Raw genomic sequence first — 26,956 nt, forward strand, 5'->3', positions numbered from 1 at the left:
TGGGAGACACTAGACTGTTGTAGTCTTGTGGTGAGTGTCTCCATGGGGCTCTAGAGAGACTCCTCTCCCAAAGTGATGGAAGATTATGTTCAAATGGTGAAACTGACTGAAAATCACAGGTTGTGTCGCTCTATGCTGTTTTGTAGGAAAGTTAGCAGTTTGTAGTGGGAGGGAAGAGTGTTTTTGGAGTTTCATTCTGTTTTGTTTTATTTTTTTTTCAACTTTCCTTTTCCATTCTTTTAGTGTGCGTTAATAAAACTATGTGTTTATTTTTAAGCTTGAGCCTGCTATGCTTTCTCCTGATCTTCTCGCACATAAAGGGATGTGCTGGCTTGAAGGCAAAACCAGCGAGAGACTCCAAGTCAGAAAAAAAACAATTTAATAGGAGAGAAAAAAAAAAAGTAAAATAAAATAAAACACATGCAATGGTACAAAAGATCACTGACAGAGTCAGAATACAACCTGAAACCGTGGTGGTGGCAGTCCAGATGAAGTGGTCTTGTTGAAGCAGTGTTCTTGCAGAAAAGGTCTGGTAGCTCTTGTCCTCTGGGGATCCAGTGGGTAAGGCTGCCTGTGCTGTCCCAAGGCCCCGATTATATCCAGGTGGGAATGCTTGGCTCCTCCTACTGGGCGGAGCATCTCACAATGGACTGATATCATTTTATCAGTTTTGCAATGGGTCCTTGATTGCCTATTAAACAGAGATAGCTCCTGGGGAGAGTTATCTATGAGTCATGCAGGACGGTATTGATGGGCCATTAACAGAAGATAGTCTGGAGGGAGGGGGCACGGGAAACAGTGGTGCACAACAACATTTCATGTAGATGGTGATAGAATACATACTTTGGGCACATTTTACATTGTAACCTAGGACAAGGGAATAAACACTAAGACCACTACACTAAATTTGGCAATCAGAATTTAGCAAACGTGAAACCACTACATTAATTGGTGTTTCCGCCCCGTTATTGAATTAAAACCATTACAGGCTCCAAACCCCAGGGGTCCAAGGCCCCTAACCTATCTTGGTTCTTCCTGGGAGCCAAGGTTGAAATCAGCTCTTCGAGATGCATTTTCATAAACAAAGTTTAGTTCCTATCTAAAGGGGGGGGGGGGGCTACGGAAGAGGTGGAGCCAAAATGGGGAATTACTTCATCACTTGTGCTTCTAATTGGGGGTTCTTGTCAATTATGCTAATCTGCCAAGCTTATAAAACTCTATTCACCCCATGTGGGTTGGGCATTTTTCCATATCTGCCCCTGGAGCCCTCCAATAAAGACCAGCCTTTATATTACCTCCTATACAAATATTGTCTCTAAAGCATGTTGTTTTATTTCTAGGTCTTTAAGGCATCGCTAGCAATAAACTTAAAGGTAGAAAAAAACCCATGAGCAGTGGTTGTGGTCTAAAAATGTAATTTCAAGAAAATGTTGCACAAAAATGCTCAAAGTGTCTGTCCTTTAAATGACACTGATGATAATTTAAATTTTGACATTGCCACATAGCATTAGAAACTTTAGTTATTAAAAAGGGTTGTGCTGTTATTAGAATAAATGTTCTAATCATTGTCACTCAGCTATAAAGGAGTTCTGAGTCTATCATCATAATGAGAGACAAACTTATTTTTTATATTTCCTATTGGTTTCAATCAAAACTCAGGCACAAATGATTCACAGTGTTATTAATGGGGAAAAGAACCCCTAAAAGATCTTTCTGGATTCTCCCTAGCTGGCAGTTACAAAGTCAAAATTAAATAAAAATGCTCTATTTGACACAATAATTCATGCATTTAGGATGTCTACTGTTTGCATTATACAAAGAGTTAGATCCAGTGTTTGGGTTGTCTATGTTAGTAGCATACACCATAAAACCTCCTGTAACAATACCATGATAATTTAGTGGTCTTTGGTACCTTTAACACCAACAGTCAGGAACAGCATTTATTGGACTCCTGAGTCCCAGCTGCTAGCCTAGTGAACCTTGCCTTAGGTCAAAAGACACTTTGATACCAAGCAATGATGATAGTCCATTCTTTCAGGGGTTCAGCTGTGTGCAGTATACAGAAACAAGATGCTAGGGCAGTGCTTCATTTCTGGAATGTTGAGGAGCTGTATTAATATCTTGCAAAGCTCTACTGACCAAAACACAAATCACAGATAGTGATTTTCAACATCTGGTAACATTAGACTTCTAAGTAAACAGCAAGACACACTTTGTTGACCCCAGTTCAACAAACCAACCTTTAGATCCCAACTGCATATCACTCAGTTATCTGGCTTTTAAAGTAATTCCCCTTCCCCCATTTCCTCCCACCCCTACAAAAATGTGCAATCCCTGCCCCCACCATATGTACTGGAAAACACTACATAACTTGAACAGAGGTCAGGAGTTACAGTAATTTTTAAGCAGGCTCCTGAAAAAAACATTCATATCCTGTAAGTTATTGGTATTTTCTAAGTTCAGGAGATTGTATTACAGCTTCCCAGCTGAAACCTAGCCCTAAGAAATCATTGATATAAACAAGACAAAGAAACTGAAGGTGCTGAAACTCAGCTCTTGTACTAATCAGTGGGGTAGCTCCAGAAATAGTTTTTCCCTATGCAGTTGATACATAGCATAAGCATTTCTGATAGTAATTTGATCCTTATGGCTGTTATTTTACACAGACACATATTAAGTGTTTAAGTCACAACAATTTTAGAGATTACAATTAAAGCATTTTAAAGCATTTAAACAACATTTTAAAGTTTCTTTTTCACAAGGAAGAACAATAGAAAAAAATTAATTGCTTTCCACATAGTTCTCCTTAAAACAAAGTCCATAAGGACATATTCAGCACCAAAAGTTAATTTAAAAAAGAAACACAACCAAAAAAAACCAAAACCAAACAAAAAACCCCAACCAAAACACAGCCATAGAATAGAATCTATAAAGCAAACATTTAACATTGCACTTTGTTTCCCTAATGGTTGGATTTTACTTTTTCCTAATTCAGATCAAGATTCTATATCAAATACTGGGTTACTACTATGAACCTATAATGCCTCTGAACAACTAATAAAAAAGTTTAAGTGGAAAATCTTTATTTGATAAGGTTTCAGAATTTTTCACTCTGATCACAGCCTGTGGTGCAACATCAATTATGACAACATTGGTCAATTTTGCTTCATATATAGTTTTTCCAATATACTGGGATAAGAGCTTCAATGCTATGTATATCAACAATTGTTCTAGTCTGTTAACAAAAAAGATAAAAAAGTAAAATCATCAAATGCCCTTTTATGCCAACAATTTTAACTTATAAAATTTTGTCTGGTTGGAAAGGATTGAAGGAAAGGACAGTCACAAAAATGGCAGCATAAGACATCACCCAATTTCCAATTCTTGCTTATCAAAGCTCAAACATCTGAACTGAATCACTTAAGACGTGACTCTCCTTTAATCACCCTGTCATCATTTTTGGAACATAAAATATCTTTCATGTTCTCAAAAAGGCCGCTTATGGAAAAGCCTATTTTATTATATTTATGAAGCCTTAAAAATAAGGCATAGCTTTATAAGAATGAGCATAATACAGAAACACCAGCTTTCCCTCCCCTCCCTTCTGAGCTGTTTCATTGCACAAGGATTCACATGATGAATTAGTTTTTAAATAGTCAACATCAGACATGTCTCAGACAATAGTTTTTGTTGTTGGTTTTTGGTGGGGTGTTTTGTTTTTTGATTAAAGTTGTTGGATTTTTTGTTTGTTTCATAGAATCATAGAATATCTTGAGTTGAAAGGGACCCACAATGATCATCAAAGTCCAACTCCTGGCCCTGCACAGGACAGTCCCAAGAATCACAACCTGTGCCTGAGAGCATCGTCCAAACACTTCTTGAGATCTGTCAGGCTTGGCGCTGTGACCACTTCCCTGGGGAGCCCGTTCCAGTGCCCAACCACCCTCTGGGTGAAGAACCTTTTCCTAATATCCAACCTAAACCTCCCGTGATACAACTTCAGGCCATTCCCTCGGGTCCTGTCACTGATCACCAGAGAGAAGAGATCAATATCAGTGCCTGCCCCTCCACTTGCCCTCATGAGGAAGCTGTAGACTGCAATGAGGTCTCCCTTCAGTCTCCTCTTCTCCAGGCTGAACAAACCAAGTGACCTCAGACACTCCTCATATAGCTTCCCCTCTAGACCTTTCACTATCTTTGCAGCCCTCCTTTGGAGGCTCTCTAATAGATTTATATCCTTCTTATAGTGTGGCACACAAAACTGCCCCCAGGACTCGAGGTGAGGCTGCACCAGTGCGAAGCAAAGCGGGACAAGCACCTCCCTTGACTGGTTGGCAATGCTGTGCCTGATGCACCCCAGGACATGGTCCTCCTGGCTGCCAGGGCACTGCTGACTCATATTTAACTTGGCATCAACCAGGACCTCCAGTTCCCTTTCTGCAGAGCTGCTCTCCAGCCTCTTGTTCCCCAGTCTGTCCGTACATCCAGGGTTGCCCCATCCCAGGTGCAGAATCTGGCACTTGCCTTTGTTGAACTTCATACGGTTGGTGATTGCCCAGCCCTCTCATTTGTCAAGGTCTCTCTGAAGGGCCTCTCTGCCTCTGAGGGAGTCAACAGCTCTTCCCATTTTATTATCGTCAGCAAACTTAGTATACCTTCGAGTCCTGCATCCAAGCCGTTTATGAAGATGTTGAAGAGAACTGGCCCTAAAATGGAAATTTTTTGTTATAAATTGTTTGTTTTAAAGCTCTCAGGACCAGCCCAGGAGCAATCAGAGCAATTCTCAGCAAATTAAGAGTATGGCTGGTAACACTGATACTCTGGCTCAGTTTTAGTCTATCAACTTCCAAACCAAGATGATAAGGCCAATGGAGCAATATTTGGGTCACTTAAACAAGCTTCAGGTCAACAGAACCTGGTTCTCATGGATGACTTCAGCTACCCAGACATTTGTTGGAAGAACAATACAGCAGCTCATATATCAGCCATCAAGTTCCTGGAATATGTAGAGGACTGCTTCCCCATACAAATGTTAGATGTGCCAAGCAGAAATGAGGCACTGCTGGACTTGCTTCTCACAAACCAAGAAAACGTGCTTTGTAATATCTGCTAGTGATAACCTTGGCTGCTGTGATCACAATATTGTGGAACTGGAGAGCCAGCTGAGCACGCTAAAGTTTAGCATTAAGACAAAGGTTTTAGATTTTAGAAGAGTAAACGTCAGCTTGCTCAGAGCTCAGTTGGGAGGGATTCTGTGGGAAGCTTCCACAGAGGGTAAAGGTGCTAGTGAAGGCTGGGAGTTTTTCCAAGAACACTTTCCTGGAAGCACAAAAGCAATTCATTGCCTTTAAAGGTAAAAGAAATAGGCAGAGCAAGAGACGTCTCCCCCTGGCTTAACTGCACGCCTCTGAGTCTGCTCAAAACCAAGAGAAGCATACCAGAGATGGAAAAGCAGACAAATATCTATTGAATACTACAAAAGGCACTGCCAAGGCATGCAGAGAAGCAGTTAGAAAAGCAAAAGTTCAGCCCAAATTGAAATTGTCCAGAGATGTCAAAAACCTGAAGAAAGGGTTCTTTGTGTATGTAAACAGTAAGAAACAGAAGGAAAATATGGACCTGATGTTAAACAGGAGAGATGAATTAGTCACCAACAATGCTGAAAAGGCTAGAGGTTCTCAATACTTTCTTCTCCTCTGTCTTCTTCACCCAGCACTGTTGGGCACCAGGCCTTGGGAACAAAAATCCAGGCTGATGCAAACACAGACCTATTGTCAGTGAAGAAAGAGTTGGCATGTGAACTGTTACAGGAGCTTGACCCCAACAAATCGATGGACCCTAACACTATCCACCCAAGGGTGTTAAGAGAGTTGGCTGACATCGTTGCAAGGCTGCTCTCCATAACCTTTGAGAAGTTACACAGATTGGGGGACTGCCCAGGAGATTGGAAGAAGGCTAATATCACCCCCATCTACAAGAAAGGATTAGAAGAGGATCGCGGAGATTATAGGTCCATCAGTTTTATTCAGTCCATGGGAAAGTTATTGAACAAATCTTCCTTGGGGCTATCAGAAGTCAAATGAGGCATGGGATTGGGAAAAGCCAGCATGGACTCACCAAGGGCAAATTATGCTTAACAAACCTGATCACCTTCTATGACTAAGTAACTGGCTTGGTTACGTGGGGTAAGCAGTGGACACTGTCTACATGGTTTTCTCCAAGGCTTTCAATGCTGTTTCCCACAGCCTCCTCCTACAGAGACTAATGTGTTATGGTCTAGACAAGTGGTCTGTGCAGTGGGTGGGGAACTGGCTGACAGGCCACACCTAGAAGGTGGTGGTAAATAGCTCCTTTTCAAACTGGAAACCTATCACAAGTGGGGACCCCCAGGGATCGATATTGGGCCCAATGCTGTTTACTATCTTCATAAGTAATCTGGATGATGGAATCAAGTGTACCCCGATGAAGTGTGCTGATGATACCAAGCTGAATGGGGAAGCAAACACTTTGGAAGAAAGATCCACCCTGCATGAAGACCTGGATAGGCTGGAAGAGTGGGCTAACAAGAACCTGATGAAGTTCAACAAAGACAAACATCTTGCACCTGTAAAACGTCATCCAGGAATGCAGCATAGGCTGGGATCTATCCCTCTGGGGAGATGTTCTGTGGAAAGGGCCCTAGGGATCCTATTGGACAACAAGCTGAATATGAGTGAACAGTGAGCTGCTGTGGCAGAGAGCCAACAGGATGCTGGGTTGCTGGCACCACCAGCAGAGATAAAGAAGTAATAATTCTCTGTTGGGGGTTAGGGGTTTGTTCCCCTTTTTTTTCTTATAGATTTTTTCCCCATAAGTTGCTAAGAGACTAAGTACTGGTGCTTAGATGGTGCTTGACCAACACAAAGGAGGTGGCTGAAAGTCTGGAGGGGGAATATCACACGAGTTTTGGGGCAGGAAAAGGACAGGGCTGGGGGAGCTGGGGGCTCTTCTTGCTCTGGGCATGGGAGAGGACGGCCAAGCTGCTGCTTGCTGTGGGAGGAGTCCACTGTCAACAGCAAGTCTGGTCCTGGGACATCTACCATCATCTGCTCGTGTGCCCAGGAATTCTGAGCCCCTTCGCCTGCCCTGCTGGAGCTAGGCCAGCCCTGTCCGGCCGTTGCGGCTTCTTTGGCACTGCTCTTTTTGCTACGCTGTAGCCCCGCAGCCCCCTGCCTGGCAGGACATCCTGCTGTTCCAGCCACCAGCTTGGTGCTCTCAGAGTCCCAAGAGATCAGACTGCCCCGGGCTTTGTGAAACAAAGCCCCTCGAGGTTCCTGGTTCTGTTTATTATTAATGCTATAGTTGTTGTTTGTTTGCCTTGTTATACTTGCTAGTAAAGAACTGTTATTCCTTTCCCCATACCTCTGCCTGAAAAAGCCTCTTTAATTTTCTAAATTGTAATAACTTGAGGGGAGGGGATTGGAATTCTCCATTCCTACAGAGGCCCCGCCCCTCCCTAGCAGATACCTGTCTTTCAAACCAAGACATTCTCCCACTCTACTCAGTGCCTTGTCAGGCCCCACTTGGAATACTGTGTTCACTTTTGGTCCCTGATATACAAAAGAAGATGTGGGCAGGCTGGAGAGGGTCCAGAGAAGGGCCACAAAGATGATTCAAGGTCTGGGAAGGTGCCATGTGAAGAAAGGCTGAGAGAACTGAGTTTGTTCAGCCTTGAGAAAAGAAGGCTAAGGGGAGACCTTATCACCGTTTTCCAGTATTTAAAGGGTGGCTACAAAGAAGATGGATACTTCCTTTTTACAAGGAGTCACATGGAAAAGACATGTGGTAATAGGTACAAGTTACTCCTCAGGAGACTACAGTTGGACACGAGAGAACAATCAGCCATTGGAATAATCTCCCCAGAGAAGTGGCAGATTCCCCAACATTGCACACTTTTTAGGTGTACTAGGTCAGCTTGTCTAGACCATGCTTTTGCCAAGAAAGGTGGGACCAGATAATCCTTGAGCTCCCTTCCAATCTGGTGTTCTATGATTCTGTGACAGAGTATCATAAACCCTGAAGATAATACTAAATGGGCAAACTGAGCTGCTGCTTAGTTGCCATAGTTCAATTTTTTCTTGCAATCTGAAATAGACTTTCTACTGGAGACTCATTTTATATATAATTTTTGATGATTAGGTAACTACATATTATTTAAGTAAAACCAAACACAAACCAACCAGCCAACCTTCTCCTTCCCATCCCTAATAGTTAAGATATCTCTGCCCATAAACCCTGGACAGCATATGATTATCCCCTTTTCACACTTTGCTAGTGTCTCCTGGTGCTGCTTTCACTTTGTAAGTTTTGCGCATGTCCCTGTTCAAAATCCCCCTCAAAGAACAAAGCCAAAACACAAATATAAATAACAGTGCAACATAAGAAAACAAATAGCATTCTAACAGTTTGGCAAGTGATGAATTCACCTGAGATTAAGTGATCTTTAGGCAGTCTGTAACAAAACACTGCTTTGCAATAAAAGCAGAAAGGCAACAAATTATTTTAAGAAATCAAGAAGGTATACAATCTTGATCACGTCTCTTACTAGTTTCCTTCTGTTATCTCTTCCTCCACCTATCTGTTGCTTGTCTACTACAGTTGGCTGCAAAACATACAGCAAGGATTGACTTTGATAGCGTGTAATGTTTGTAAATAAATCCACAATAGGATCCAAGCTGAAGAGGTGATACGGGATCAGCCTACTAGGACAATTCTGAGCATGTGCATTTACAGGTAAAGTCCAGGCTACATCAAATTAAAAGAAAAGAAAAAGAGCATTTGTCAGCCTTCATCTCTTCTTCTTTTTTTTCTTTTTTGGCAAAGCTGTCTTTTCTTCCTTGTTGTACAGATCACAAACAACTGGGGGGGGGGGGGGGGGGGAGGTGGTAACAACAGTCCATCACAAATGAGAATAAGTTGTAGTGGCAGTTAACTGTATAACATAAGTAATAAGCACGTGCAAATTTTCATAGAATCATAGAAAGCAGCCATTCCTCTCTTATAACGTGGTTTGAGTGTTTTGAAACACCTGACTGCACACTAATAAGGCTGCTCCTAGTATGTGCCGCTATTTAATGGAGGGGAACGCAGGTTTTCAAGCACGTGGAGAAGTCCTATGATGTGCTGTAGGTGCCAAAGCATGATCACAGGTTCTTTTCATTTTTTCACCATACAGGCAAGAGCAATACAATTCCCTTTAAAAGCAAGTCTCCACTATCACACCTTGATCTTCAACACAAGTGTGATTCAAAAGCCAAGTCAAGTCAGCTTTTTATGGATTCCTTCAACGAGAGGGGAAAGACGGTATCTCATCTGTGGGCTGATCTGGGTTTGGATCAATCTAACCAAAAGAAAAAGAAAAAAAAACCCAAAACAACAAAAAAACCCAACCAAACAATTGACCAAATAAGCCTAGAACAAAAAAAAAAAGCCCCACCAACCCAAAAACAAAAGCCACAACAACCCAATGCATTTCAGCATCAGTTCCTAGGAATAAAAGTCAAAATTCACAAGTTTAAGACAATTATAATGATATGTGGCATTTCCAGTCCAAGGGTTATTTAAATAACTGAAAAAGTTCTAGTTAGACAAAACTTTGGATAAACAGTAATAGAAATATTAGATCCAGTGGAAGACTTTAAACAAGTTGATGGCAAGTTAAGGATAAGCATGAATAACTGCTATTAAAAAAAATTCTCCTTTACTCACACAGAAGTCTTTTGAATTATCTGATATATACAAAAAAGATGACAACACATATCACTGTAAGCATAATTTAAGACATATTTAATTGAGAGAAGCGAAGAAGTTTTTCTTGAAATGGCAGAAATTCATCAACAAAAATTCATTCTACTTTTAAATTAAAGTAGTTAATCCTCAAATATCCTATAGGATGTTTCAAAAAGTTTGTGTGTTCTAAACCTTGCCTCTTCTTCCTCTCTACAGGAGAAATAAAGGGTACAAGCCTGCTAACTTAGGTCTCAAAAACTAGATGTAAGAGTAGTTTAAGCGTACATTGCATCTTTTAGACAACATTGAATCGGTTAACTTCATACAGCCCTTTTTTCTGCATTTCAAGCCTGGGGGCGGGAAGTTGTGCTACATAATGCTGTTTTCCTAAAGTGGATCAATTCAGACAAAATTTGGCCAGAGGACACTTTCTTTCATTTGTCCTATATCACTTCATTTTCTTGAAAAAGAAAAAAAAAACAACATGAAAAGCTTTGAAATTTGCATCTCATTCATGGTTATTCGGTGGCTGCATTTTTAGTTCTGTGAAGGCCAAAAGTGTTGAAGAACTGTGTACTTCAGAAAACTTAAGCCATAAATTAATACAAATACATCACTTTTCTACATGAAACTTCTGAAAGGCCTACACTCACAGAATTTAAACACACATGTAGGCAAAACAGTTTAGTGGTTGCTATAAATTGTTAGGAAGCAGCAGAGGTGAAAGAGTTGAAACCTTATTTTTACACAAATTTTTAAAAATTATGTTTCTAAAATGGCAAACAACACTTTGAAAATTTCCAGAAAGTATTAGACTAGGGAAGAGTGCTGCCAAGAAAAATTACATCCCAGGTCGGCAGCTCCAGGAAATAGCATGATGGAGAAGCTAAGGCACCTCATGGAGCACCTTTTAAATTTAAGGTTGCAGAGTTCATGTAAAAAATAATATTAATAAAAAAATTATAAAAAGGGTAACCCATGCTGTAAATCAGGCATGGAAAACTCTTGCTGCAATTCATCTGCATCTTGCAAACAAAAATCCTCCTCAAAACTAACTTATTCCACATCATAATTTTAATGGTTTCTTCCAATTTTAGGAAGGAGAAACAGGTTTCTAAACTTATTCCATCAGACAAAAAAAAAATAAAAAATCAGTTACAAACAATATATAAACCATCATAGTCTGACAGATATACCTACTTCTGAATATAGGGGAGGAGGCAGAAAACGAAACTCCTGGATATATGGAAATAATGGTCCTTGCAGTGCTCTCTGAAAATCATCAAAAGCAGCTACAGGTGCAAGGCCAGACTGTCTGTTTTCCTCTGTGACCACGTCTGCATAGCTAGGAGGTGCTGGAGGGAGAAGGTACATACAGTTCAAACAACAAGTTCTTATGCATGACAAAATATACAACATGATAAATATTAAACTTCAACCACTGAAAGATTCACCAGCAGATAAACAATGACTTAAAAATTGTTAAACAAAAAAGGGAGACTATTTTGTTTTATTCTGATATTAAGCTAATGTTCAAAGACAGACTGACCACTGTTGATTGTGGCTTAATCAGCCCCTTAAAATTTAAATCAGACCAAAGATAACTTGATCTCTGTACAGGTAGAAATCACAGAACATTGCAGTCCTCTGTACTCCAGAAGTCTCCAGGTCTGGGATTTGTACTTAAAAAGTGTAAGATATTAGATATGCAAAAAGAGAAGGAAGGAAATACATAATTCTTTCTTTGGCCATGAGAGATCTCCCATAGAAAAGAATATTATTTTTTCACAAAGTCTTGGCTACTAAGGCTGATGAGAAAGCCCAGAAACTGCTATTATGGGTTGCAATGCCTTATAACCAAGGATGTAATTGGGATACTGGAAGTGGAAGCAATGAAGTTATGCACAGATACAACGGTATGCTGTGCTTTTATTTCCGCCACTTTCCAAAGAAGCTAGATTTCACTGCCTGTCCTAGAGACCAAAAGGCAGGGAGGGAAAAAAAATCTCTTGCTCTACACAGAACAAGCAGGTGGCAAGAAAACATCCACAGTGGATTTCCTGTGGGCTTTATTATAAAAGGATGTAATTTGACTCTGTTAACAAGACTGCAATGAATAAAGCAGACAAAAATCAAAAGAGAGCAGCAAATTGATTGGGATTTGTATTATCAAGTTACCTTCTAGTCTTTCAGGCAGAGTCAGACCAAGCCAATTCATGTTCATGCTACCCTGGCTGCTTATGCTTGATGTTCTGCTACCAAATGGATGTAGAGGAATGGTACCAATGACCAGTGGTAAGTTAAGGAATAAATCCACAGCTCCTGGAATATCAACATATACCTGAAGAAAAATGAAACAAGTATATGATTAAAATGTGGGGTTTTATCAGCATTTCATAAGTATTAGTCCAAGTTATCTTTCTATGAAAGTTTTCATGAGGAGCTTGTTTCTAATAGCCCCTTTTAGGGCCCATGCTCCTATGGAGACAGGAGCTCTTCAAGTTAAGAAGAGTCTTAACATGAGCCCTCACATGGAAATGCAGTCTACTCATTAAATGCTTGCTTAGTTGACAGACAGCTGCTTTAAGAACTTGCATGATTTAAACTAAATTTACTTACCAGACCTCCTGTCATGACACTAATACCAGAACATGTAGTTCTTTCATAACTAATGATCACAAAATGCTGTGCTAGAAATTTACATGGCATGTTGGAAGCTACTCATTCTCGCGAGTGAAACAAACTGCCCAACATACCATCAGTGAATACTCCACACGGATTATACTACAGTCGAGGATTGAAGGGGAAACAGGTGGAATTTTCAACTGTTTGCCATTCCAGGTTTCTGTTTTGCCAGATGACAAGGATTCCCCACGGAGGTTGGCAACAAGCTGTCTGACTTCCTTCATTTTCCCTTTGGCATAGAATGCCTGTGTTTGGTAAATGGTTGCCTTTGGCACCACAATACGGGAAGAGGAATTCTCAATCTCAGCAAAGATCTGAATTGATTCACCTGAAACAAAAAGAAAAAAAACACCAACAAAAATAAAACCCAAAAAACTCAACAAAACACACCACAATTTCAATTTCTCTTTACATTTACAAGGCAGCTTAAGCAAACTCTCACATTCTTTATACTGTTATAACGATGCTGCTATCACTGCTCTACCTGGAAAAAAAACCATCCACTGATGCTAATAGAAACAAGATCCCCATGAGCTGTTCTAAAAGGAAAAAGAAAACAACACATCCAAAAAAACCCCAAAACAGTTTAACACCCAAAACATGCCAGTCTAACAGATGAGGTCACTGAACCATCTAAAGATACAAGTAGCCCTGTCTCAGTTAACAGGGTATACAGAGAAGATTGCTAAACGCAGACAGATGTGGTACAAATATCCTTAATGTTTTATCTATGTAAAAACAGTAGTACAGACTCCAGCTTTAAAAATTAAGGAAAACCACACAGAACTAATTATAGGATCACATACCTGGGGTGTAGCCCTTTCTTTCAATTTTGGCACTTAAAGATATTGGGCCTGAGGTACAAAGCCAACAACACAGAGTCTTTTCTTTTGTGCCTGCTTGGGGTGACTGCAAGAAGAAAAGTATTGTCCATCAAATTAGGAGCTTCATGAATCTCATCAGGTATTTAAAGCAACACAGGAAAATAAAAATTTTCATAATGTGCTTATTATTACATATTTTGATAAACAAAGCTGCTTTCATAGGAAAAGTCTCAAGCAGTTTAAACAGCATTATACAGATGAATTGTTTGTCCTAATTCCACTGGTGTATTCGTATTGCTTTTTCTGCGATCTTCCATACTAGAGCCCCAATTAAAACAATACTAAAAGAAAATACTGTATAGCTTAAAACAAAACCCTGCATAGCCTACACATCCCAACATAATGCTGCAGAGCTTTTCATTTAACTAACAGCAAATTAGAACATCTTCACACTTTCCATTAAGCTGCATTTCCAAAGCAAAATAACTAAGCTCAACTACTGTAATCTTTACTCCTGCTATTTCCTCAGTTTCTGAATAATCCTGTTTCATCTATGTTAAAAAGACTTATTTTACACAGTACCAGTGTAATAAACATTAACTATTTTTTGTTCACTGGAGATCAAATAACTCAAGATAACAGGAAGTTACTATGTTACTATCTAAGCTTATAGGCAAATATACCTTCGCCCATTTCTGTTCTCTCTCTCTACTTGCTTAATCAGCTTTAAGTTTCAGGAATTCCAGCTTAGTTACCATATAAGGAAGAGGACAACTACAGCCTTCATCTCTGCGACCACCGAGAGACAGAAAGAGACCCTCCCAGCAACACGTCACACATACATCATCATAGGAAAGAAGCAAGATAAAAGCAAGACTGAAAAACCTGCCAATTCACGGCAGTTGGTGGAGCGAGACTCCCCTGCCGTCCAGCGCTTGTATTTGCCTTTGCTTTGCCTGCTGCAATGTAATAAATTCCTATTGGAACTTTTCTTCGTGTTCATAGTCTATTACAATTTGGTGCCGTGACTCGGATCCACCTGCAAGATAGGACTTTTGGTTCTGCCTGGGGGGCGCCCCGCCGATCAGTTGGCGGCCCTGGTAGACCCGATTCCTGTCTCGGTTGGACCGACGAACCTAAATTCAAAGCATTAGGCAAAGGAAGCCGGCAGACCCTATAAATTTTGTGCACAAAGGTCCGGACGAAGACGCAAGACGCGTGAGTATCTGTGTGGAAGATTCCGTTCGGTCTGGGTCAGGTATCCTGGAGTGCTGCGAGTGTGTGTGTGTGTGAGAGGAGAACCGGCAGCTCGGATTTTCCAAGCGATTGTGGACCCTCAGTAGTGCGGTTCTCATTGTCCGAGAGGGCGTGAGCCACGAACAAGGGGAAGCGAGTGATTTCTGCACCACACTTGTGTGAGGGCACTCCAGAAGATGGGACAGGGGAAGAGCAGGCCCTCTACTCCCATAAAACTCCCCCCGGTGCCTAGAGATAGCCCACTGGGGTTCATATTAGACAATTGGAAACATTACCCTAACACAGGGGGTAAAGATAAAGCTAAAATGATCCATTATTGTGTGGTAGTATGGGGTGGAAAGGAGATTTCCTGAAATATTTTTTAGCCTATTTTAGGATCATCAGAAGATTGGGTGAGGCAAAAACTCAACTTGTGGGTAAACACTAAATTCCTTTTAGTCAGGAAGAAAGTGAATATGCTAATGTATGGGTTACAAGACCTGGGGGTGAAGTGCTCCTGTTTCCCCTCAACGAGGGAGGACGAAAGAAAGACAGGAGTAAAGAGGAAGAAGCGTAACTAATCCCACCTCCTTACATACCCCCTCAGAACCCCCAGATTCCGGATGCACCTCCAATGGAGCCTCAGGAAGCAGGAAGTAATCCCGAGCCCCCCGAGGAAGTGCAGGGACCCATAACCCGAGGTCGGGCTGGACAGCATAACCTATATCCCCTAAGAGAAATGCCTGTGGGGACGGGCCAGGGACCTCACCCAGCGATAGGGTTTGTTTCAGTACCTTTGAGTTCTGGGGATGTTCAGGAATTTAAGAGGGAGATGGGGAGCCTCCTGGAAGATCCTTTGGGGGTGGCCGAGAGACTGGACCAATTTTTGGGACCCAGTATTTATACTTAGGGCGAGTTGCAAGCCATATTGAATATTCTCTTCACGGCCGAGGAAAGAAATATGATTAGACGAGCGGGGATGCAGATATGGGATTCACAACATGCACAAGGACCTTTAGCAGACACCAAGTGGCCTTTGCAGGATCCCAATTGGAATCATCAGCAGCAGGATCACAGAATCAATATGCAGGATCTGAGGGGGATAATAGTACAGGGGATCCGGGAAGCGGTGCCTAGGGGGCAGAACATCAACAAAGCATTTAATGAGAGACAGAAAAAGGAGGAGACACCTACGGACTAGCTAGAACGCTTGAGAGAAAAACCTGCAGATGTACTCGGGCTTAGATCCTGAGACACCGTTAGGGCAAGCACTACTAAAAACACAATTTGTGGCTAAATCGTGGGAAAATATCAGAAAGAAGTTAGAAAATTTAGATAATTGGCAAGATAGAGACCTGGATGAGCTATTGAGGGAAGCACAGAAGGTATATGTGAGGAGAGATGAAGAGAGTCACAAGAGACAAGTAAGAATGATGGTGGCAGCAGTAAGAGAAACTAGGAGAATTGATGCCCCTCCCAAAACAAGTCAAGTGGCCCAGAGAAATGGGGGAGGGGTTCCCCGGGTAGAGAAAAAGGATGGAGGCGTATGTTTCTACTGTGGAAATAAAGGACACTTTCGGAGAAACTGCAGGAAGCGGCTGAGGGATGAGAGAGTCTTCAAAGAGGACTGAAGGAGTCAGGGGCTTCATTTGCTGGGGACACAGAAACATCAGGAGCCCTTGATAAAATTAAAAATAGGTCCTCAGCAGCAGGAATTTGAGTTTTTAGTAGATACTGGAGCTGAGCGATCGACAGTCCAGGTACTACCGGAGGGATGTAAGATATCAAAAGAAACTGCTCAAGTGGTAGGGGCGAAGGGGGAGCCCTTTAAAGTCCCTGTTATTAAGAATGTACTGGTGGAATCAAGGTCCAAAATGGGAATAGGGAACCTTCTGCTAGTACCAGAAGCAGATTATAATTTGTTAGGGAGAGACTTAATTATAGAAATAGGTATTAATATAGAAGTAGTAAATGAAGAAATCAAAATAAAACTCTGTCCCTTGAGGGTAGAGGATGAGGAAAAAATTAACTCAGAAGTATGGTACACTCCTGATAGTGTAGGAAGGTTGAATATACCCCCCTTCACAGTAATCATTAAAGATCCAGAGACACCGATAAGGGTTAAACAGTACCCCATCTCCCCAGAGGGGGATAGGTTGTTTGTAGATGGCTCATCGTGAGTAATTAATAGAAAAAGGGTCTCTGGCTATGCAATAGTTGGGGGAGAAGGACTTGCAGTTATCGAATCAGGCCCTCTAAGTGGATCTTAGTCGGCACAGGCCTGTGAACTTTATGCTGTACTGCGGGCATTGCAGTTGTTAAAAGATAAATCAGGTACCATCTATACTGACTCAAAATATGCCTATGAGATTATACACACTTTTGGGAAAATATGGGAAGAATGAGGGTTGATAAACTCCCAGGGAAAAAAAAAAAAAAAAACAAACCTGGTTCACCAGGATCTAATCAGGAAACTGCTGAAGGCCTTGAGGGGACCTAGGAAAATTGCTGTTGTTCACCTAGAAGGGCATCAAGAGGGATTGGATTTTAAAAGCAGGGGAAATAATGCAGCAGATCAGGAAGCAAGAAGGGCTGCTTTGCAGACGTCACAATCTACCCCCCAGAAAGATCCGAAAGCTGAAAGAAAAGAGCGTGAGACTAGCAGAGGGAATTTGCAAAAGATATATAGTTTTACTATGCAAGAAAAGAAAAGATGAAAAGAATGGGGTTGAGAGAAGACCCAGAAGGGGAATGGCGACTTCCAGAGGATAATAGAACTGTACTGCCTAAATCCATAGCTATGGATATTATGAAGAGAATACATAGCAAAACACATTGGGGGGCACAAGCATTAGTAGATCAATTCGCCACCAAACATATGTGTATTGGGGCAGATGACTTAGCAAAGCAAGCAGTGAGGGGGTGCGTTACCTGCCTAAAAGTAAATAAGGCCAATTTAAGAAAAACCTTAATGGGGGGGACGACCTACAGCATACCGGCCATTTACTAACATCCAACTATGGAAAAAGGGAAAGTTAGCTCAGAGACCCCCACTAGATTTGAAACTGCACCAGGTGCAACCAGGAGATTGGGTAATGATAAAGTCCTGGAAAGAAGCAACCTTGGCCCCACAATGGGAGGGCCCTTACCTTGTATTGCTTACTACAGATACTGCAGTCAGAACAGCAGAGAAGGGATGGACCCATGCTAGCAGAATTAAAGGGCCAGTGAGCAAACCGACTCCTGAGTGGCAGGTGACAAGCAATCCTGGAGACCTGAAGTTACGGATCCAGAGGAGAGATCATCAATGAATAGACACCGTGTAGAATATGCACCAGAACCACACTACACGGAGGAAAGATTAATTTGTAACTCTGATGTTAAGATAAGGTGTAGAGACCCAGAGTGCAATTGTTATCCTTTTGTTTGTTATATTTGTAAAATCTGCGGGGACAGGTGGTGGAGTCATTGTAGGCGAGGAACCCCTCCTAGAGGAATTTGCAGCCCCTGTTGGGTAGTGCAGCGGAACATAACTGATTGGATTCTAGAATATAAAGTTAAATATGAGGGATTAGTAGAAGAATCAGAAGAGTGGTGGAGGATTTTTGCATTAGGGATTGAACCAAAATATTATTGTTATCACCCTAATGAACCCATCCCGTTCATAGCTGAAATTGTTGACTGCACCTGCCGCACACGCCTAAAGGGAATCCGGTGTGATACACCCCCGATTAAGTATCGGAACTGGGATTCCTATGTCAAGAGGCAACAGAGTCGCCCCCGGGGACCTCCTGAAGAATATCCCTGCTGCTGAGAAGATGGTACCCCTCGTGGCTCGAGGCAACCGAGTCGACGGGAAAGACAGAGGGGTAAAAAGCTGTGGAGGAAAGAAACCCCAGAGTGGGACAACAAAACAATATTTGAGGAATTGCCTCAGGAATGGGAATTAGAGCAAGGACCCTGGGCAGAGAGACAGTTTGCGGTCTATGAAATAGAACAATCCTCAGATATACTCCCATTCCTATGCCCCCAATGATGCTCACCACGTGACCCAGCCGATTACTTTTCTTTTGCTGATGTTATACTTAAGAGGGATTAATGCCTTAGACAATCTACCACACCAACCCTTTAAATGGTCACTATGGCGATGGGATGACAATGAGATTTTGCAAACTGTAACTACTGTAGGAGCACCCAGTTTCAGAGTAGGATTGTGTGATCTGACCAACATAGATCATTGTAGAAAAGTACTGAACCTAACGGGATTTTACATGTGCCCAAGCTCAAATCACAGTAAAGGATATTGTAATTATCCTGAGAAATATTTTTGTGGATATTGGGGCTGTAAAACAATCGCCTCTGACTGGACACCCAGGGAAGGGCATGATAAATATTTGCAAGCAGACTTTAGACCATGTATATTTAATAAACTGATTACTATAGTGAAAAGCCGGCCGGAAGCAGCACATCTTATACTTCTTAGGACTAAGTATGATCAGATACCTGAAGAAGAAAATTTAGAAACTTTAGAGTTAGCCAGACAAGAACTGCAAAGATACAGTGAACAAAAATAAGTAAGAACAAGAGAAATGGGGGAATTGTGATAAACATTAACTATTTTTTTGTTCACTGGAGATCAAATAACTCAAGATAACAGGAAGTTACTATGTTACTATCTAAGCTTATAGGCAAACATACCTTCGTCCATTTCTGTTCTCTCTCTCTACTTGCTTAATCAGCTTTAAGTTTCAGGAATTCCAGCTTAGTTACCATATAAGGAAGAGGACAACTACAGCCTTCATCTCTGCGACCACCGAGAGACAGAAAGAGACCCTCCCAGCAACACGTCACACATACATCATCAGAGGAAAGAAGCAAGATAAAAGCAAGACTGAAAAACCTGCCAATTCACGGCAGTTGGTGGAGCGAGACTCCCCTGCCGTCCAGCGCTGTATTTGTCTTTGCTTTGCCTGCTGCAATGTAATAAATTCCTATTGGAACTTTTCTTCATGTTCATAGTCTATTACACCAGGGCTTGATCCAAAGACCACTAAAGTCAAATGAGAGACCTTCGATTTTCATGGAGTTTGTGCAAGGTCCCTTTGCGAGCTGATTTTTCATCCATACGCACAAGAAATTTGTTTCAATGGTCTTCTAATTTTCTTTCCCCTCTAGATTAAAATTTGAGAAGGGGATAAAATAAATAATTTTTAGGCCAGACTGAAATCAAATCCTCGCTGAAAGCAGTTGTGATATTAAAGTTATTTTAACAAAATGATATTTCAGAAAAGGATTATACAGAATTGCGATCATTTCCTCCCCATCAGTAGAAACCTATCCATATGGAAATCATCAATTATGCACTGCAGTAAATTTTTTACTTTGCATTTTTAAGTTAGCAGTCCCTCACTAAAATATTAAGTGTAATAGACTATGAACACGAAGAAAAGTTCCAATAGGAATTTATTACATTACAGCAGGCAAAGCAAAGGCAAATACAGCGCTGGACGGCAGGGGAGTCTCGCTCCACCAACTGCCGTGAATTGGCAGATTTTTCAGTCTTGCTTTTATCTTGCTTCTTTCCTCCGATGATGTATGTGTGACGTGTTGCTAGGAGGGTCTCTTTCTGTCCCTCGGTGGTCGCAGAGATGAAGGCTGTAGTTGTAAGCTGGAATTCCTGAAACTTAAAGCTGATTAAGCAAGTAGAGAAAGAAAACAGAAATGGGCGAAGGTATGTTTGCCTATAAGCTTAGATAGTAACATAGTAACTTCCTGTTATCTTGAGTTATTTGATCTCCAGTGAACAAAAAATAGTTAATGTTTATCACAATTCCCCCATTTCTCTTGTTTTTACTTATTTTTGTTCACTGTATCTTTGCAGTTCTTGTCTAGCTAACTCTAAAGTTTTTAAATTTTCTTCTTTAGGTATCTGATCATACTTAGTCCTAAGAAGTATAAGATGTGCTGCTTCCGGCCGGCTTTTCACTATAGTAATCAGTTTATTAAATATACATGGTCTAAAGTCTGCTTGCAAATATTTATCATGCCCTCCCCTGGGTGTCCAGTCAGAGGCGATTGTTTCACAGCCCCAATATCCACAAAAATATTCCCCAGGATAATTACAATATCCTTTACTGTGATTTGAGCTTGGGCACATGTAAAATCCCGTTAGGTTCAGTACTTTTCTACAATGATTTATGTTGGTCAGATTACACAATCTTACTCTGAAACTAGGTGCTCCTACAGTAGTTACAGTTTGCAAAATCTCATTGTCATCCCATCGCCATAGTGACCATTTAAAGGGTTGGTGTGGTAGATTGTCTAAGGCATTAATCCCGCTCAAGTATAACATCAGCAAAAGAAAAGTAATCGGCTGGGTCACGTGGTGAGCATCATTGGGGGCATAGGAATGGGAGTATATTTGAGGATTGTTCTATTTCATAGACCGCAAACTGTCTCTCTGCCCAGGGTCCTTGCTCTAATTCCTATTCCTGAGGCAATTCCTCAAATATTGTTTTGTTGTCCCACCCCTGGGGTTTCTTTCCTCCACAGCTTTTTACCCCTCTGCCTTTCCCATCGACTCGGTTGCCTCGAGCCACGGGGGGTACCATCTTCTTGGCAGCAGGGATATTCTTCAGGAGGTCCCCGGGGGCGACTCTGTTGCCTCTTGACATAGGAATCCCAGTTCTGATACTTAACTGGGGGTGTATCACACCGGATTCCCTTTAGGCGTGTGTGGCAGGTGCAGTCAACAATTTCAGCTATGAACGGGATGGGTTCATTAGGGTGATAACAATAATATTTTGGTTTAATCCCTAATGCAAAAATCCTCCACCACTCTTCTGATTCTCCTACTAATCCCTCATATTTAACTTTATATTCTAGAATCCAATCAGTTATGTTCCGCTGCAATACCCAACAGGGGCTGCAAATTCTAGGAGGGGTTCCTCGCCTACAATGACTCCACCACCTGTCCCCGCAGATTTTACAAATATAACAAACAAAGGGATAACAATTGCACTCTGGGTCTCTACACTTTATCTTAACATCAGAGTTACAAATTAATCTTTCCTCCGTGTAGTGTGGTTCTGGTGCATATTTTACACGGTGTCCATTCATTGATGATCTCTCCTCTGGATCCGTAACTTCAGGTCTCCAGGATTGCTTGTCACCTGCTACTCAGGAGTCGGCTTGCTCACTGGCCCTTTAATTCTGCTAGCATGGGTCCCTCCCTTTTCTGCTGTTCTGACTGCAGTATCTGTAGTAAGCAATACAAGGTAAGGGCCCTCCCATTGTGGGGCCAAGGTTGCTTCTTTCCAGGACTTTATCATTACTCAATCTCCTGGTTGCACCTGGTGCAGTTTCAAATCTAGTGGGGGTCTCTGAGCTAACCTTCCCTTATTCTATAGATTTTCCCTATATTTCATTTGGCTGGTAATGTATACATTCATATTTTGATCCCTCAACTTTGGATGATCTTGCGGTTCCTCTATATTGTAGGGCATTCCATACAACATTTCAAATGGAGATATTCCCATATCCGATCTAGGTTGTGTCCGGATATTAGCAATGCTAATGGTAGGCATTTTACCCATGACAGTTTGGTCTCAATCACGAGTTTGGTCAATTGTTTTTTAATTTCTCCATTCATTCTTTTTACTCTTCCTGAACTTTGGGGGTGCCAGGGGGTGTGATAATCCCATTGTATTCCCATTATTGCCATGGTTTCTTTAATTATTTTGGATGTAAAGTGGGGGCCTCTGTCCGAGTCAATGGTTTCCGTGACCCCATATCTGGGAATAATCTGCTCTAATAGGGTCTTGATCACTGTTTGTACCGTTGCCTTTGCCGTAGGGAATGCCTCTACATAATGGGTTAGGTGATCCACTATTACTAATAGATATTTATACCTCCCAGTCTTTGGTAACTCAGTAAAGTCTAGTTGGATGTTAGCAAATGGCCGGTATGCTGTAGGTCGTCCCCCCTATTAAGGTTTTTCTTAAATTTGCCTTATTTACTTTTAGGCAGGTAACGCACCCCCTCACTACCTGCTTTGCTAAGTCATCTGCCCCAATACACATATGTTTGGTGGCGAATTGATCTACTAATGCTTGTGCCCCCCAATGTGTTTTGCTATGTATTCTCCTCATAATATCCATAGCTATGGATTTAGACAGTACAGTTCTATTATCCTCTGGAAGTCGCCATTCCCCTTCTGGGTCTTCTCTCAACCCCATTCCTTTCATCTTTTCTTCTTCCTGCATAGTAAAACTATATATCTTTTGCAAATTCCCTCTGCTAGTCTCACGCTCTTTTCTTTCAGCTTTCGGATCTTTCTGGGGGGTAGATTGTGACGCCTGCAAAGCAGCCCTTCTTGCTTCCTGATCTGCTGCATTATTTCCCCTGCTTTTAAAATCCAATCCCTCTTGATGCCCTTTCAGGTGAACAACAGCAATTTTCCTAGGTCCCCTCAAGGCCTTCAGCAGTTTCTTGATTAGATCCTGGTGAACTAGGTTTTTTCCCTGGGAGTTTATCAACCGCCGTTCTTCCCATATTTTCCCAAAAGTGTGTATAATCCCATAGGCATATTTTGAGTCAGTATAGATGGTACCTGATTTATCCTTCAAAAACTGCAATGCCCACAGTACAGCATAAAGTTCACAGGCCTGCGCTGACCAAGATCCACTTTGAGGGCCTGATTCGATAACTGCAAGTCCTTCTCCCCCAACTATTGCATAGCCAGAGACCCTTTTTCTATTAATTACTCACGATGAGCCATCTACAAACAACCTACCCCCCTCTGGGGAGATGGGGTACTGTTTAACCCTTATCGGTGTCTCTGGATCTTTAATGATTACCGAGAAGGGGGGTATATTCAACCTTCCTACACTATCAGGAGTGTACCATACTTCTGAGTTAATTTTTTCCTCATCTTCTACCCTCAAGGGACAGAGTTTTATTTTGATTTCTTCGTTTACTACTTCCATATTAATACCCATTTCTATAATTAAGTCTCTCCCTAACAAATTATAATCTGCTTCTGGTACTAGCAGAAGGTTCCCTATTCCCATTTTGGACCTTGATTCCACCAGTACATTCTTAATAACAGGGACTTTAAAGGGCTCCCCCTTCGCCCCTACCACTTGAGCAGTTTCCTTTGATATCTTACATCCCTCCGGTAGTACCTGGACTGTCGATCGCTCAGCTCCAGTATCTACTAAAAACTCAAATTCCTGCTGCTGAGGACCTATTTTTAATTTTATCAAGGGCTCCTGATGTTTCCGTGTCCCCAGCAAATGAAGCCCTTGACTCCTTCAGTCCTCTTTGAAGACTCTCTCATCCCTCAGCTGCTTCCTGCAGTTTCTCCGAAAGTGTCCTTCATTCCCACAGTAGAAACATACGCCTCCATCCTTTTCTCTACCCGGAGAACCCCTCCCCCATTTCTCTGGGCCACTTGACTTGTTTTGGGAGGGGCATCAATTCTCCTAGTCTCCCTTACTGCTGCCACCATCATTCTTACTTGTCTCTTGTGACTCTCTTCATCTCTTCTCACACATACCTTCTGTGCTTCCCTCAATAGCTCATCCAGGTCTCTATCTTGCCAATTATCTAATTTTTCTAACTTCTTTCTGATATCTTCCCACGATTTAGCCACAAATTGTGTTTTTAGTAGTGCTTGCTCTAACGGTGTCTCAGGATCTAAGCCCGAGTACATCTACAGGTTGTTTTTTTTTTTTTTTTTTTCTTCAAGCGTTCTAGCTAATCCGTAGGTGTCTCCTCCTTTTTCTGTCTCTCATTAAATGCTTTGTTGATGTTCTGCCCCCTAGGCACCGCTTCCCGGATCCCCTGTACTATTATCCCCTTCAGATCCTGCATATTGATTCTCTGATCCTGCTGATGATGATTCCAATTGGGATCCTGCAAAGGCCACTTGGTGTCTGCTAAAGGTCCTTGTGCATGTTGTGAATCTCATATCTGCATCTTCGCTCATCTAATCATATTTCTTTCCTTGGCCGTGAAGAGAATATTCAATATGGCTTGCAACTCGCCCCAAGTATAAATACTGGGTCCCAAAAATTGGTCCAGTCTCTCGGCCACCCCCAAAGGATCTTCCAGGAGGCTCCCCATCTCCCTCTTAAATTCCCGAACATCCCCAGAACTCAAAGGTACTGAAACAAACCCTATCGCTGGGTGAGGTCCCTGCCCCCCCCCCCACAGGCATTTCTCTTAGGGGATATAGGTTATGCTGTCTAGCCCGACCTCGGGTTATGGGTCCCTGCACTTCCTCGGGGGGCTCGGGATTACTCCCTGCTTCATGAGGCTCTATTGGAGGTGCATCCGGAATCTGGGGGTTCTGAGGCGGTATGTAAGGAGGTGGGATTAGTTACGCTTCTTCCTCTTTACTCCTGTCTTTCTTTCGTCCTCTCTCTTTGAGGGGAAACAGGAGCACTTCACCCCCAGGTCTTGTAACCCATACATTAGCATATTCACTTTCTCCTGACTAAAAGGAATTTTAGTGTTTACCCACAAGTTGAGTTTTTGCCTCACCCAACCTTCTGATGATCCAAAAATAGGCTAAAAAATATTCCAGGAAATCTCCTTTCCACTCCATACTACCACACAATAATGGATCATTTTAGCTTTATCTTTACCCCCTGTGTTAGGGTAATGTTTCCAATTGTCTAATATGAACCCCAGTGGGCTATCTCTAGGCACCGGGGGGAGTTTTATGGGAGTAGAGGGCCTGCTCTTCCCCTGTCCCATCTTCTGGAGTGCCCTCACACAAGCGTGGTGTGGAAATCACTCGCTTCCCCTTGTTCGTGGCTCACGCCCTCTCGGACAGTGAGAACCGCACTACTGAGGGTCCACAATCGCTTGGAAAATCCGAGCTGCCGGTTCTCCTCTCACTCACACACACACTCGCAGCACTCCAGGATACCCGACCCAGACCGAACGGAATCTTCCACACAGATACTCACGCGTCTTGCGTCTTCGTCCGGACCTTTGTGCACAAAATTTATAGGGTCTGCCGGCTTCCTTTGCCTAATGCTTTGAATTTAGGTTCGTCGGTCCAACCGAGACAGGAATCGGGTCTACCAGGGCCGCCAACTGATCGGCGGGGCGCCCCCCAGGCAGAACCAAAAGTCCTATCTTGCAGGTGGATCCGAGTCACGGCACCAAATTGTAATAGACTATGAACACGAAGAAAAGTTCCAATAGGAATTTATTACATTGCAGCAGGCAAAGCAAAGGCAAATACAGCGCTGGACGGCAGGGGAGTCTCGCTCCACCAACTGCCGTGAATTGGCAGATTTTTCAGTCTTGCTTTTATCTTGCTTCTTTCCTCCGATGATGTATGTGTGACGTGTTGCTAGGAGGGTCTCTTTCTGTCCCTCGGTGGTCGCAGAGATGAAGGCTGTAGTTGTAAGCTGGAATTCCTGAAACTTAAAGCTGATTAAGCAAGTAGAGAAAGAAAACAGAAATGGGCGAAGGTATGTTTGCCTATAAGCTTAGATAGTAACATAGTAACTTCCTGTTATCTTGAGTTATTTGATCTCCAGTGAACAAAAAATAGTTAATGTTTATCACATTAAGCATTGCATTGTTCCTTCATAGATTATTGTTTATTTATAATTTAAGAGGATCAGTTCACCAAATTTTCTTCCTTAATGGGAGTCTACAAGCTGGTAGTATCAGTTTAGACCAACAAATGCATTTTATATCTTGTAAAGATCAAGCAACTCCAAGTACAGGATAACTTAGCCTTCAAAATACCAGCAGTTAAAGAGTTGTTAAACTGATATAATACTTAAAATAAGAGCTGTACTTAAGCTAGCAAATAAATATTAGGTAAAGTTACATGCTGATGTTGTTTCAGTTATTATTTGTCATTATTTTTATGCCAGAAAAGGAATGAGTAGTTCTGTGAGTTCTTACCAATAACGAAGGAGTGTTGATATCTATATGTTCAAAGACTGTAAATTCCTTCTTTAATTTTACTGGTAGAAGCCAAGGCCTATGCAATTCAGCTTTCACCCAATACCGCACACTGCCGTGTCTGCCTTCGAATGAGGTAGCAAGTGGTCTGCGCGGGACAAAGGTCAAAGTTGAGTAAAGTTTGTCTCTCATTCCCGTAACGATGCAATTGATCAGATTTGGAATTGGTAGGTTGTTGGGGTTTAGGATTTTTCCTTTTGTTTCTTTCTCTTAGGGAATTTTCTCCCATTTTGTTGCTAAGAAACAATAACGACCGGTACTTCAGAGTGACAAAAGAAGTAACCACAGAGAAAGGGGAAGAGTGCAGCTGGCTTTACTATCGTAGCTGAGGGGGCATTCTCCCGGGAAGGGCAGAGATATCGCCAGACTTGGGCTGGGGGAAGGGGCTGGGTGCAGCTCCTAGCTCTCTCTTGCTCTCTCGGCGTCGGAGGAGGACGACTGAGTTG

The 26,956-nt window shown here is 42.0% G+C and overlaps 1 protein-coding gene across 3 annotated transcripts in view; it reads right to left on the minus strand.

Moving 5' to 3' along the window:
* Nucleotides 1-2,414: 2,414 nt before the first annotated feature.
* LOC120764916 (arrestin domain-containing protein 3-like) overlaps nucleotides 2,415-26,956 on the minus strand; it is a 34,068-nt gene continuing 9,526 nt past the window's right edge. The window contains exons 3-8 of one of the 3 annotated variants that reach the window (XM_040089066.2): nucleotides 26,451-26,598; nucleotides 13,260-13,362; nucleotides 12,525-12,781; nucleotides 11,947-12,109; nucleotides 10,969-11,123; nucleotides 4,530-4,706 (exon numbers count right to left, since the gene is read on the minus strand). In XM_040089066.2, the coding sequence (XP_039945000.1) occupies nucleotides 4,680-4,706; nucleotides 10,969-11,123; nucleotides 11,947-12,109; nucleotides 12,525-12,781; nucleotides 13,260-13,362; nucleotides 26,451-26,598 (853 nt within the window). In that variant the 3' untranslated portion in view covers nucleotides 4,530-4,679. Of the gene's footprint in view, nucleotides 4,707-9,028; nucleotides 9,380-10,968; nucleotides 11,124-11,946; nucleotides 12,110-12,524; nucleotides 12,782-13,259; nucleotides 13,363-26,450; nucleotides 26,599-26,956 lie in introns of those variants that run through there. The other 2 variants (XM_040089065.2, XM_040089067.2) reach the window with 2 other exon arrangements.

The sequence above is a fragment of the Hirundo rustica genome, chromosome W, assembly GCF_015227805.2.
Source record: "Hirundo rustica isolate bHirRus1 chromosome W, bHirRus1.pri.v3, whole genome shotgun sequence".
NCBI lineage: Eukaryota > Metazoa > Chordata > Aves > Passeriformes > Hirundinidae > Hirundo > Hirundo rustica.